Source organism: Vicia villosa, linkage group LG2, assembly GCF_029867415.1.
Source record: "Vicia villosa cultivar HV-30 ecotype Madison, WI linkage group LG2, Vvil1.0, whole genome shotgun sequence".
In the NCBI taxonomy this organism is placed as follows: domain Eukaryota; kingdom Viridiplantae; phylum Streptophyta; class Magnoliopsida; order Fabales; family Fabaceae; genus Vicia; species Vicia villosa.
The window spans coordinates 197,963,338-197,978,948 of record NC_081181.1 but is presented as its reverse complement, the minus strand read 5'-3'; the positions used below and the strand labels follow the sequence as shown (position 1 = coordinate 197,978,948).

General features: G+C 31.8%; 1 protein-coding gene across 1 annotated transcript; it reads left to right on the top strand.

Moving 5' to 3' along the window:
- Nucleotides 1-13,773: 13,773 nt before the first annotated feature.
- LOC131651040 (protein CLAVATA 3-like) lies at nucleotides 13,774-14,295 on the top strand. Its single transcript, XM_058920720.1, has 3 exons — nucleotides 13,774-13,849; nucleotides 13,941-14,008; nucleotides 14,119-14,295. The coding sequence occupies exons 1-3, from the start codon at nucleotides 13,774-13,776 to the stop codon at nucleotides 14,293-14,295; spliced, it is 321 nt and encodes a 106-aa protein (XP_058776703.1).
- The last annotated feature ends 1,316 nt before the right edge of the window (nucleotides 14,296-15,611 follow it).

The window sequence follows — 15,611 nt, the reverse complement described above, 5'->3', positions numbered from 1 at the left end:
TAATGATTTTTGGTATAGATTTATAATGTGATTTTTTTTAGTAGATTTATTAAGATAATATGTATGTGTTTGTATAGATTTTTTAGTAAATTTATTAAGATATGTATGTGTTTGTATAGATTTATAATGTGTTTTTATATATTGTAAAACTATTAGAAAAAAATTGATATATTAAAATTGTTATATCTTAAAAAATAAAATAGAATATAGTGAATAAAATAAAAACGAAAATTAAATATATTTTTTATTAATATTTTTAAAACTATTAGAAAAAAATTGATATATTAAAACTATTATTAAAATTATTATATATTATTATTATTAAAACGAATTTTTTGTTTAATATTTTATAATATATAAAATAGATTATTATAAATATTAATTTAATTTTAGAAAGAATATAATAGTTATATATGTTACAAAGTTTTCATTTTTAAGAATATAATATAGATATATATTATAAAGTTCTCACTTTAAAAAATAGATTATTATAACTTAAACAAATTTTATATATTCAAAACTAATATAATAGTTATATATCATTTTTAATTTTTAATTTTTTAATAGATTTATTAAGATAATATGTATGTGTTTGTATAGATTTTTGATAGATTTTTGTTTTTTTGTATAGATTATAGTATATTTAAAAAAAAATAGAATATGTATTATATTTATATATTTTAAAAAGAATTTTTATATATGTTATGTATATCATATATTTAATAAAAACATTTTTTATTTTTATTTTTTATTTTGTTCATATATAATAGATTTAAAATTGAATTTGTATATATGTTATAAAAACATAATATGTATGTGTTTGTATATTTCCAAATATAATAGTAATATTTCTTATTTCTTATTTCTTATTTTTTATTTTTATTATTATGTGTGCAACAAAAACATAATATGTTTATTTTTATTAAATAATATTTCCAATATATGTAGTTTAAAATGTGTAGTTAAAAAAAATAATTACTGTATGGTTAAAGATGTTCAATATAACGTGTGTAGTTAAAAATATTAGTAGTATTGTTATTAAATAATATTTTTAAGAATAGTAAATATTAACTAGTATACGTTTAAGAATAATATTATCGGTATTATCGATAATACTAACTCAAAATGACAATGATTGTATAAATGTGCAGTATGGAATATTATCGGTATTATCGTAGTTGGATGTACGATAGAACATTTTCAGGAAGAATGGGACTTAAACCCAATTTTATAGTAGGAGTTGAAGGGTTTATCAGTTGGGCGTTTGCTCAGGAATTATGTCGAAGCGAAGGAGGAGTTAGGTGTCCCTGTCTTAAATGTGAATGTAGACCAATAATTAGTGACCCACAGGAAATAACAGCTCATTTGCATAGAAGGGGTTTCATTGCAAATTATTGGGTTTGGACGTTTAACGGTGAAGAACTGCCTAGTAACGTACCAGAGACTAGCAACTCTCATGCTTCAAGTAGTCGGCCGCCTGTGGAATATGAGGAAAACTTTAATCTGATTGGTGACATGGTTGAGGATGCTTTTGGTGTGAACGTGACCTATGATGAGCCTGAAGATTTTGGTGGGGAAGAGTTGCCGAATGAGGAAGCGCAGAAATTTTATCAGTTGTTGAATGAGATGAATACACCGTTGTTTGATGGATCGTCTGAGTCAAAGTTATCAATTTGTGTGAGATTGTTGGCCGCCAAGGCAAATTGGAATGTTCCTGATCAGTGTTTGGAATTCTTCGTAAAGATGATGTTGGACTCAACTGCAATGAAAGACAACTTGCCTACAACATTTTATGAAGCAAAGAAGTTGGTGTCGAAGTTGGGCTTAAGAGTAAGAAAGATTGATTGTTGCATTAATGGCTGTATGTTGTTCTACGACAATGAGTTTGGTACTCAAGATGGGTTGTTGGAGGAATGTAAGTTTTGTAAGAGTCCAAGATATAAAGTTCCCAGTAGAGCCGTTAACACTAATCAAGACCGTGTAGCAGTAAAGTCCATGTTTTATCTTCCGATAATACCAAGGTTAAAAAGAATGTTTGCTTCAATGCACAGTGCAAGTCAAATGACATGGCATCACACAAATAACACAAGTCCAGGCACTATGCGACATCCATCTAATGGCGAGGCATGGAAGCATTTTGATCGAATGCATCCTGATTTTGCCGCAGAACCTAGAAATGTCAGGCTTGGTTTATGCTCTGATGGATTTACTCCATATGTCCAAGAGTCACGCACAATTGGACAAAAAGAAGTATATTTTGGAACCTCCCGTATTGGAAGGATAACTTGTTGCGCCATAATCTAGATGTTATGCATATTGAGAAGAATTTTTTTGATAATGTATTTAACACAGTGATGGATGTGAAAGGCAAAACAAAAGATAATGAAAAGGCCAGACAAGACATGGAAAAATGGTGTAACAGAAGAGAGTTGGAGTTGAAGCCTCTACCGAATGGAAAGTTATTAAAACCCAAGGCTTGTTTCACTTTGACTTACCAAGAAGCTAAAGTTGTTTGTCGATGGCTAAAAGATTTGAGAATGCCCGATGGGTATTCATCAAATTTATCAAGGTGTGCTGACCCTAACACTGGGAAGTTGCATGGAATGAAAAGTCACGATTGTCACATTTTCATGGAACAATTGTTACCAATTGCATTTGGCTCGCTACCCAAACATGTTCTTGATCCACTGACTGAAATTAGTCAGTTTTTTAGAGATATTTGTGCGTCAGCTTTAAAAGTGGAAGACATCATGAAGTTGGACCAAAACATTGCAATCATTCTTTGTAAGTTGGAACAAGTATTTCCGCCTGGTTTCTTCGACTCAATGGAACATTTACCTGTGCATCTTGCATATGAAGCCTTTCTTGGTGGACGAGTTCAATATAGGTGGATGTATCCGTTTGAAAGGTTCATGGGTGATTCAAAGCGATTAGTGAAGAATAAAGCAAGAGTTGAAGGTTCTATATGTGCACATTACCTGCATCGAGAAACATCACATTTTTGCAGTCATTATTTCAATCACTTGATGTTAACTCCTAGAACCATACGGAATCCGGTAAATGTCAACCAGAGGAGTCAATTCACCTTATCAGTATTCGGTCTTCCAGGTCGACCTTCTGGAAAGAAGAGTGTGCATTGGTTGACCCAGAAAGAAATGTAATCCGCACATGTCCATGTCTTGATCAACTGCGTCGAAGTTAAACAATACCTTGAGTAAGTTTACCCAATAGTTTTTTTACCTTTGTTGACAATGTCTGTATACCAAACTTATTTAACTTATGGTGTATATTTTGTAGGGAATTTAACAATGCCTATTTTCATAGTACCGGTGTACAGTCAACATCCGGCGTCATTCATGCTCAATTTCCCTTATGGTTCATGCAAAGATTGTCTACCGTGTTTCCACCAACTCCAGAAATACTCCATTTGAGAAACTTGGCAGAAGGCCCTATCCAAAGCGCAAATGAATGGCACACATACTTCGTGAACGGATATAAGTTTCACACTGAGGCATGGACCGAAGGGAAAAAACCATAAACAGTGGTGTATTTGTAAAAGGAGTTACAGATGGTGGTGAAGATGACTTTTATGGAGTTATTAAACATATCTACGAGTTGGTATACCATTACATGGATTCAGAAAATAAAGTTGTCTTGTTTTATTGTGAATGGTATGATCCAAGTAGAGGCACAAAAATAGACAGGTCATACAGTACTGTTGAGATTCAAATGAACCGGAAATACAAAGAGTATGATCCTTTCATAATGTCAAATATTGTTAGGCAAGTTTATTATGTACCTTATCCTTCATTTGTGACACGTAAAAGAGGATGGTGTGTTGTAATAAAAACAAAACCGCAAGGTCATATTGAAAATGGCGATCAAGTAGAAGATGTTGCCTATCAAGTTGATGATGTTGATCAAATTAATGAAGTGGTTGCAGCTGAAGACATTACAAGTTTGTCTGATACAATTGTTGAGGGACATCAAGTTGATGCATCTATATTGTTGGTTGAAAATAATGTGGATGAAGAGAATGATGAAGAGTTTGAATCCGATGACAACAATGAAGAGAATGACGAAGAGAACGACGAAGATAATGATGAAGAGAATGATGAAGAGAATGATGAAGAGAATGATGTGGATAGCGAAGATGAAGAATAACTAAACATTGAATGTATATTTATATGTTAATGAATATTTATTTATGTGTTAATGAATATTTATTTATGTGTTAATGAATATCTATTTATGTGTTAGTGGATATCTATTAAATATATATTTATGTGTTAATGAATATCTATTTATGTGTTAATGAATATTTATGTGTTGATGAATATTTATGTGTTGATGAATAATAAAATAGGTAAAATGCCACCTAAGAGTAAAGATAGTGGTAAGAAGTCCCAACGTCCGAGGATAGTAGTATGTGAGGCGCCTCACATGGTCGTGTCTTCCCGCCCTCAGAGTGTTGATCCTATGTCTTTAGCCAGTACTTAGGCTTTTACCCCATTACTCTCCTCCCACACATTCCCGTCTGGGGTACCGCCATCCTTCCAGTACTCAGCGGTACCGCCATCCTTCCAGCATCCTGGTGTGCCCTCGTCCTTCCAGCAGGCGGGAGGAGCTAGCTTTCCATTCACACATACTGGTGTGCCCCCGCCCAGCTTTCCATTCGCCCATACTGGCATGCCTTCATCCTTCCAGCATACTGGAGGATCTGGTTTCTCATATCCCATGCAGATGACTTCCTCCTTTCAGCATACGGGAGGATCCAGCAGTACACCTCCGACACAGGCTGGACGATCTCCTAGTCCACGCCCCACACAAGATGGAGGATCTCCCCGTCCACGTCCGACACAGGCTGGACGATCTCCTAGTCCACGCCCCACACAGGTTGGAGGCTCACGCACCCCACATCCCACACATGTACCAGCCCGTGAGGTTGATGAGGCAGTTGATGAGATAGACGGAGCTGATCTTCGTGGGAGGGATGATCCCGATGAGATTCATGTCGTTGACGGTAGATTTTGGATTCATCTCGAAGGAAGCAAGTAAGTTTCCTATTTAAAAACTTTTATAGTATGTATATATTTTCATTTTTTATATAAATTTATATCTAACATTTTCATTTTTTCTCTCAGTTTTACTCCGAGTCGGACTGCTGTAAGGATTGTTAACTATATAGTTCAGCAGATATATAAATCAGCTTTTAAGAGCTATGGGGACGTCGATAATAAAGATGAATGGTTTAGAATGTTTAAGGTATTGTTATTTATTTAAGTTGTGCATTTAATTTATTTTTTTAGTTATGGTTATTTAAATGAAATTCTCATTATAATTACTTAACATTTTATTTTGATGTCATACAAAACATTATTGCAGGAGAAATGCGTGTGGGATCCATTGAGTGAAAAAACCGTTCAGAAAGTTTTCAATACCAGATGCTCTAAAAGAATGTCTGATATGCTGCGGCGAGTAAGGGAGAATTATGAGCTTCACGGCATCCGTCCTAGCTGGATAGGCGAGGAGGTTTTTCAGGAGCTTGTAATATATTGGAGGACTCCAGAATTCCGGGCTAAATCAGAAACTTTTAAGAAGATGAGGGCATCTGAAAAGGGCGGTTGTGTCAACACAGTTGGAAGTATTAGCACCACCGAGCATGCCCGACGATTGGTAAAAGTTTTAAAATTTTTAAGTTACATCTTTATTCATAATATAATTTACTAATTATTTTTAATTATATTATATAGGCTAAGCAGTTGGGGAGAAGACCATTGATGCCTGAGCTGATTTCGAGGACCCGGACAAGGAGATCGGGAGGTGTTGTCGACGAGCGCACGAGGATGTATCTTGTAAGTGAAATTTACGTTGTTTATTTTTTTTATATTGGTACAAAGTTTGTGATGTGAATTTCATGTGGCAATTGATAAATTGCCACGTGAAAATCATGTGGCAAATCATAAGTTGTGGCGTGAAAATCACGTGGCAACGTTTTAATATATTTTAATTTATAATATGTATATATGTGTGCAGGAAGAATATGATAGACGACTTGCCATTTTTCTGGAAAATAATCCTCAATTCATGCCAGCAGAGGGGGAGCCGCTTAACGCGGATGTTGATCACTACATTTGGTGTGATGTTATTAAAGATAAAGGGCCTAATGGTTGCTTTTTTGGGGCTGGAAATTTGGCGTCCAGCTATAGATCTGGTGATCGTAATCTGTTCCAAAGAGTTCGGGATGGAGAGGGTGGATCGCGTCAACCAAATCTGACACAGGAACAAACTGAATTAATAAGGCAAATGGCGAGACGCGAAAGTGAGGCCCAGTTGGAGATGATGCGGAAGAGGCAGGCTGATGTGGAGGAGCAGCATGCGTGGCAGATAGAGGGCATTATGAAGAAACAAGCTGAGATGGAGGAGCAGATGAGACGGTTTATGCAAGGAGGTGGGAATTACAGTAATGTTCCTCCTCAAGATCAGCCGGAGGATGACGGAGTGGCTGATGATTTTAATCCCGGATAATTATTTTCCGGATGATGATGCTTCTTAAAAACATTTTGTATTTTATTTGTTTTTAATTTATTTTTATGTAACTTATTATACATTTTAATTCATTAAAATATTAGTTTTAAATTTTATTATATAAATTTTATTTTATAGAATTTATTATATAAAATTTATTATATATATTTTATTATATATTAATTTTATTATATAAATAAATTAATTAATTATATAAAATGAAATAGCTCCTGCTTATTAAATTTTAAAAAAAAAAGCATTTAATGTAGTGACGTGGAGACCACGTCGCTACACTGGTCAACAAACGTACCTGTCCCACCTGCCACACCTGCTGTGTGTGCAGATACATGTTCCCCATGTAACTCTGTTGCGACGTGGGAGGCACGTCGCTACTTTCTGACGTGGTTTCCACGTCGCTACATGGTTGCCACTTTGGCTCCTGCGACATAGAGCCCCACGTCGCTACTTTTCAGTTGCCACGTGATATTGCATGTTGCGACGTGGGGGCCACGTCGCTGCACAGCTTCTTTTTTGTAGTGATTATAGAGTATATTTCGACATTCAATTATGTTTATACATCATATTTATTATAATATGATCCTAGTGATCAACTCAAGAAAGCAATTAGTTGAAACATATACGAGTACAACTAATCTATATAGACGAAGGGCTTATCCCATAAGTATGATTCTTTAATGCTCAACTCACTTATTTGCTACTTGTTCACACCCTATCAAAATTTCACATCAAAGTATCTTTTAATGTAATTGTTAAGGGAGAATAGGGTCGTTGAATGGTCTAGAAGGCAGATTGAATATACTGTTTTTAAAAAGATTAATTTTTCAAAAATTAGAGTTTAATAAAATGTTTAGCAGCGAAAAAATACAATAGATGTGAAGTGATTTCTCATAACGATTTGATATTTAGAAAATAGAATGTGATCATGATGAAATTATTAAATAGTCAAATAGCAATTAATATATTTTCTAACGTACCCAAGAAGTGTATTTCAAGCTTATTTAATTGATAATGATTCTACAATTATAGTTTTTAGGTTTAATCACCAAGGAGATTGTTTACCACAAACCTATTTTTACCCAAGCAATTTTTACGAAGGAAGTAAATCCTTATCACATGCAATTTCTAGATACGAAATAAAATCTAAGCACACAATATCTATGCAAGAAAAAATCAAAAAAGATAAGGTTAGAGAGAGAGTGTGTGTGTGTGTACTCAATAATTATAGTGGATTGGCTCATTCGTCATCACTAGAGCTTAATCCACTCTTCAAAGGTTTCACAATTAAAAACTCATAAGGTCTTTCATTATTTTGTAAAGTTAACACAAATTTATTTTTGGTATAATAGATAATCAACAACACTAAAAGCCAAAAAATTTATTTACCCAACATAAGTCTAAATTGATTTTCCCTTCTGTTGTAGCATAACACTGAAGTTCTCATTCTTTCAAGATCTTCACTTGATCTTGATAAAAAAGTCTTGCTAAACACAAAGTTCCTACTCCATGCTCCCGTTCCGTAACAACATTTACTCAGTCCTACCCAAAGAATGATTAGAAAACTCTGAACTTCGTTCCACAACAACCTTTACAGAGTTCTACCAAAGTATTCAATGAAGTATTGAGAATATTATTCTCTTTGTTGGAAGTTGATCTCCGTATACCATAGACACAAAGTGACTCTTTATCCTAATACATACCATAAAACTTCACAAAAATCATTAGTTTTCCCAATGTACCTTGGATCTACCACTCACACTCAATCTTTAGAGTTTAGCACCACAACGACAGTTTCTTGGTTCAACATTGAAAATGATGATGATTATCTAAAGAATCTCACATAATACAATCTAGATCACACAAGAACAACATTCTAGAAAAAAATAACAAGGTTGAAATAAGGAGAAATTGTGTTAGTCAAAGGAAGAAAACTCATGGTTTTTCCTCAAGAATTATAAAAATATGGATATTTTATCTTACTTGCTTAAAAACAACTCACTCAACACATTTAGATGAATGTGTAAGTACTTATTAAGTTGGGGAAATTAACAAAAGAGTTTATATAAGTGCTAGAGGTTAGGCATAAAAGTGAGAGAAAATGAACATTGAGGTGAATTAAATCATACAATTATGATTTGGATCACATAAAATAATGATTGAATCAAGGTGATAAAATGTGGAAATTACAAGCTTTGATTCGAATCATGATGTGATATGTGTGATTCGAGTCAAGCAATTACTTGATTTGAATCATGGTTATATTTTGAAATTCTGGTTAGTTATGATTCGAGTCAAAGGGAATCATGGTTCAAGTCATTGAGTCTTATAATTCGAGTCAAAGAATTCCTTGACTTGAATCAGAAATATAGAGCCAAAATCTTGATTTCCAAATGAATTTTTGATTCAAAACAACTATATGCATGATTTAAATCATGCATAAAAAACACTCTATTTTAAATGTTCTAACTTGTGATTCAAGGCATGCATATATTGACTTTTGACCAATTTGTTCATGATAAAAACACATTGAAATTGATCAAATCTAACTTATTGAATTTAAAGTGAGACACAAGGTATAATCTACAATAAATGATTAAATTATAACTAAATTAATTAAAGTGATAAATTAAATAACAATAAATAAAAATTGATACAAAAATATCAAAACACAGATGAAAAAGTGTAAGAAGAACATCATTACCAACATCGCAATTTCACTACATACCTCATTTGGAGAAAGAACATCTAAGAAGAAGGTGTCGAGATTACATCACTAACTCTAACGATCAACCCCTTATAATCTTACATGGACATTGGTGCCCAACATAGGATCCAGTGAAATTTCTTCTAAGCGTTAATATTCCAACAACATGACGCTAACTAAAATTTAGCCCCCTCGAGCCATCACACAAAAAATCAAGTCATCAAAGCCACAACTCTGGTGCATGAAATGGAGAGCCGAAGAGATATGTCAACAATTATGAAGACTCGTTATATCCTCTGTCACAATATTAATGATCATGAAGACGTACTAGTGAATACTAGGAATCCTAACATCGAGACACTCGGTTACCAACAAAACCAAATGACGATGAAAAATACAAGAAAACACCAAAGAAAAATGGAGAAAAAATATCATACGGCTTATGGGAAAGGTGGCAATAATTAGAAAGAACTGAAGACATTGACAATGACAAAAGGAAGAACCAAAATGATGTCACAACATAACTTTATTTCATTATTAATATCAACAAGGAAACAACTCTAAAATAGTTCCAACATCGAACGATGAAAAAATATGACAGGAAAAAGGACCCAAAGGAGCACTTAACCTCATTCAATGCTAGAACGACGCGACAAAAAAGAATATTAAATGAACCTAGAGCTTTGAAGATCGTTTCTTTTTTGTTTCTCACACCTTCCGAAAAGGTTTTCCAGAATGGAAATATTTAGCATAGTTGTTGATATTCGGGTTTACAAGAAGTCGAGTAACTAAAAAATACTACTACAAATTACACCTAACGTAACATGCTATTACCATAAATATTAAATCAACCGAGGTAATATATCTTATTTAGGCGCCTGATTTTTTATTTCTTTTACCAAACGTATTTTAACTATAGTCCAAAGTAATAACCGTGGTGATATGTTAAGGCTTACAGGCTTAGATTCTCATCACTAGCAGTTTTCTTTTTTCTTTTTCTTTTTTTTTTGTTTACAATATGGGTGTGTCACTTACAATCTTAATATTTATATTAAAAATAAAATAATTTTCACCACATTCTAAAGTATCAATCGTTGTGAAAAGTATCTACATTTTATCATAGTCGTTTTAAACAACTGTGTTGAAAAGTTTAACATATATTTAAACAAAAGTTTACTCTTTCATCTGAACACCCATCTCTCTAAAAAAAACTCTAAGACTCTCTGACACCTCTTCCTTACACCAAGAACAGTTTATACCACTTCTTCACATAACTCCAACATATCTTTTTCATTTGTTATGGATTAAGGAAATGTGTTACACAAAACTCATTTATTTCACTTCCTCTTCACATTTCAGGTGGGTGAGACTTTTCTACATTTTATATTGTCATTGATTTGAGACTTTTCTACATTTTATATTGTCATTGATTTTCCTTTTGTTCTTATATGTTGTATGTTGTTTAAGGTATGCTATTTTTTATAAAAGTGGTATGTTATTTATGATTTAATTTTTGTTGATATATGTTGTTTAAGGTACATTGTTGTTGATAAAAGTTGTATGTTATTAATAAAAGTTATAGGATGTAGATGATTTTGTGTTTGTTGATATATATTGTATGTTGTTTAAGGTATGTTATTGTTGATAAAAGTCGTATGTTATTGATAATTTTGTGTTTGTTGATATATGTTATATGTTATTTAAGGTATGTTGTTCTTAATAAAGTTGTATGTTGTTGATGATTTTGTGTTTGTTGATATATGTTGTATGTTTTTTAAGGTATGTTGTTATTGATACAAGTTGTAGGTTGGTAAAGAACGTACTCACTACCACACTCTACTTTACCACAGACCTCCACCTATAGTAATATCTTTTCCCCAATTGTGGTTAAATATGATTTCCGTAGTAGTGAAAGCTTATTAAGCATGGTTATATAGTTATATGGTCTAATATGTTTTGATAAATAATTAATCAAGATAATACACTATGAACATCATCAAAGAATGAACTTGAATACAAAAACGTGAAATAACCTTTCTGATGGTTGATGCAACAAAGATCAAATACTGTAAACATTAACAAGAAACAAATGTGGTTGTTAAATCATCTAATCTAAAGTAAGTCTTTTATTTTATCTAGGATCATTTGTAATGGCGTACGACTCTCTCTTTGCTAATATATACACACACTCACAATTTTTTTTCAAACTTATTTGAAAAATACTTTGCAAAAGGCAAAACCAATTTTACTGAAACATAATAAATTTTGGCCAATAATTGATAGATTATGATACATGGTCGCTCTCTAATTGATTATGATATTGGTATAATCGATTATAAGGCGAGTCTCATTTAGTAATTGATTATGGAATAAACATGATTAATCATTGTACGATCTAAGCCATAACTTTTTTAAATTGCATGTTTATATTTGATTATAGCATTATCCTAATTGATAATGGACCCATATGGATCTTTTCCAAACATTCCTTTTTTGCATAATTTTTCTACTAAAAAAATTGGTCTTGTGGTAATTTGAAAAAAAAACATTTAAAAAAAAATCCTTTCTACTTCATATAACACTTTATATATTTTAGTACCGAGAAAAAAGGAGTGGAGCGAAGGGGAAGGGAGATGATATTTTTAATGAAATGTATTTGATTCAAATTTTAGGAGGGGAGGGGAGAAAAATTCCTCTAAATAGCATTTTTTGTATCCTCTCAAATCGGGGGAATTTGGAGGAGAGAGGAAAGAATATGAATTTTGATATTTAATAAATTAATATATTTACTAAAATATCCTCAGTTTTATTTTAGTATTTCAAAATTATTATTTTCTTTCATGCTTTTGCTCCTCATTTATATGATTTTTTCTATTTATTCCATCAATTTATTATAATTATTTTTTACCTTCAAATAATTTTTTATTTAATATAAATTATAATAATTTTAATTTTTGTTTTATCAAAATTTTTATTTTTATGTTTATTTGTGTTAGTATTCTTTTAATTTTGTTATGTATTCTATTTATATTTTCTTTTATATAAAATTTAAAACATTTTTTATTACATTTTTTATATATAATATTAATTTATGTATTCAAAAGTTATAATTAACACATAGTTTATTTTGTGTCGAGAGTTATACTACGAATCAGGTGTACTCAATTTATTTTTTAATGTTATGTGGTATGTCATGACTTTTTAATCACTTAATATTACAAATTTTATTCTCAAAAAAAAATATTTATAAATTTTTCATTTAAAAAATCCTAAGGATAAAAATATAAATTATTAATAAAATTTCTGCTATCTCCTTGTGAACCAAGCATATGTTTAATCAAAATTATATATAATTAATGAAAACCTCTCCCTTTTTCTCCTATTCCCTTCATTAAAATCTCTCATCTCCCCTTCTCCCTCAATTGAACCAAAGAAATCTTAAATAACTTGTATGTTCTATTGTTGTCATTTTAATATGTAATTATAAAACTAAAGAGAGTGTTGTTTATTAAATTTAAATGCTTATATGATGCTTGCAAATTGAACCATTAAACTTATGTTAAAAGCTTAAAAAATCACAAGGTGCTATCTTTGATTTGACAGCGGAATGAACCAGAATAAATTTAGTTTATTCCTTCCTTTTTCTCATTTTATTTTATTTTATAGTAATTATCTACTATTATCCTTATTATTATTATTTAAAAAATACTATCTCTGGTCATATTTATAAGAAAAGATTTTCTTTTTAGATATATTGAATAAATAAAGTATCTAGATAGTATATTGTTCATATACATTATTTATTCAATGTATCTAAAAAGATAATTGTTTCTAATAAATGGGATCAGAACGACGATTAATTATCATATAAATAAGGTAAACAATATATAGTATATGTATTTGTATTAAAATGGTGTCTCAAACACATCTCAATAGAAAAATAGGACTAAGACTTTCATTTGATGCTTTTTATTTAGACCCGAGTAAAACCAAATAAATAATTCATCCATGCCTTAAATATTAAAAATTGTAAATACAAAACAAAAGTGAATCATGTTAACATACTGTGCCACAGATAGAATCAGAAATAGGATGGCCCTAAAACGAGTTTGTAGAGACTCAGAAAGGAAACATGACGTATGTCGATGCTTCTATCTGACATTCCAAATCAAAATCCAGATACAAAATCATATCCTTTTATCTTTTCTACTTTTTTTAGTTCTTTTATCACCTTTGATATCATATTTTTTAAGATATATTTGCATTTGTCAGTATCAGCAGCCAAATGATTCTCGACAACAATACACATAAGACGGCTCTGTCACATATAGATATACACACAGCTGTAGCTGTGAAAAAGTACATATTTTGCTTCCTCATTAGTGTCTTTAATCATTAGTTTTTTCCAAATGGCTGCATCTTCCATCATTCATATTCAAATTCTTTCCACTATAAATACGTGTCTCCTTCTTCATAACCTGCATGCAAATTTAAGAATCCTTCTTCTTATCTTCAATATTATTATGGCTTCAAAATTCATTCCTGCTTCTGTCTTTTTACTTGTTCTTTTCTTCTTGCTTCTCATGAGGGAGACTTCTGGTTTGTCAAAATAAATTCTCTTGGTTTTTCTGTTCTTCATTTCTCACTATTTTATGTTAGTTGTTGAGAATTTTTTTTTTTCTATCTGTAGGTTGTAATTCTGCATGTGCATGCTTTGATGCTAATGGAGGAGGTCTTAAACTTAGTCATAACAGGAAGGTTTGTCACAAGTTTTTTGGCTTCTAGCATATATAAAATGTATTATTATTATTATTATTATATTATGTAGTGCAAAAATAATAATAGGGTTTTTTTCTCTTTTTGTGCAGATGCTGTCTAGTTTGAAGGTTAAGAAAGCTATGTTGAAGGTTAGTGTTGAAGGATCTTCAGCAAGGATGAAGAAAAGTGAGAAGGAAGTGATTGGAGAGATGAGAAAGGTTCCTACAGGTCCAGATCCACTTCATCACCATAGCATTGGCAATCCTATTAAGCCTCAAACTCCTTAAATTTCTATGTTTTGACCTAGCTAGTATTTAGGTTAAATGCAAGTTTTAGACGAGAAATTTGTATTGGTTTATCCAAAAAAAAAAAGTCTAGTAATTTTGTTTGGTGTAGAAATATGCTGTTTCATTATCTTGCTGTGTTATGGTTAGTTACAGCTAGTTGAAGGATTGGACAGAAACAACATTGACATGATGTGTTTTTAGTTTCTTTGGTCCTAATATTGATATGATGGAGAAGAAGATATGCTTCAAGTCACTGTAATAAATAACTAACCTCAACTTTCTATCTCAAATGGTTTCTCATGATGACGTTTGTTAATAGGATTTGACACAAATCAGGAAACAGATCCCCTCCAGCTTTTTCAATCCTGTCATCTCTCCTGTGCAATATTGGCCATTAGATTTAGCTTTATTAGTTTAATCTTCTTTCACTTTATTTCTCTTCATGCTATTTGATTAAGTTAATGGCTTGGATTGCAACAGAATTAGCTTTATTAGTTTAATCTTCTTTCACTTTATTTCTCTTCATGCTATTTGATTAAGTTAATGGCTTGGATTGCAACAGAATGGAAGGCAGCAGACACCCAACAGGAGGTGATCCAGATCCCACAAATCATCACTAGGGTGTAGCAATTAAGTCATTTTATTTTAAATAGAAAAACCTAATTAGCTCTAAATTGCAACATTCCAAAAGCAAATTTGGCAAAATTGTTCTGTTATAGCAATCTTAACAAAAGTGATTTTTTAAGGATTTCAAATACGTTGCATTTTTTATTTTTGTGTATGCTAGATTTACACGACAAATTTTGATTTTTTTTACAAATATAACACACTAAAGAAAATAATACACCACAATGTCACACTTTGAAAAAAAAAATCTAAAATGCCACTTTTCCTTCGTAGATTCGTCAATTCATTGATTGAACAAATCGTCAAAAAAAAGTGTTGCATAGGTTCGTCCATGCATTGTGGACTGTCGTGTTCATTGTTCGGTGCAAAAGCACGGAACCAGCAAACACAAATATATGCAATACCACTCACACACCCATGCGTCAGCAAGATCCAATATTGCGAAACGTACCATCCCCCACAATGCCAAGACATGCAGGCAAATGAAAGCATCCAACAACGCCAATTCCACTACACTAGACATGAAAAACTAAACCAAGCAACTAGGCCACCACATCGTCGTCATCGTTCTCGTCCAAGTCCAAATCATAGACTTTGCTACACTTGTTAAATTGTGTATCCTGGTTAACTGACTTAACAAGTTTTATGTATTTTTCAAGCGTTCGAAGAATGCAGAGAGGAATCTATGA

Excerpts from the sequence above, each read along its gene's own strand:
- LOC131651040 (XM_058920720.1), top strand. The coding sequence starts at position 13,774 with ATGGCTTCAAAATTCATTCCTGCTTCTGTCTTTTTACTTGTTCTTTTC. Across the intron at positions 13,850-13,940 it reads TCTCATGAGGGAGACTTCTG|GTTGTAATTCTGCATGTGCA; the intron begins GTTTGTCAAAAT and ends TTCTATCTGTAG. Across the intron at positions 14,009-14,118 it reads AACTTAGTCATAACAGGAAG|ATGCTGTCTAGTTTGAAGGT; the intron begins GTTTGTCACAAG and ends CTTTTTGTGCAG.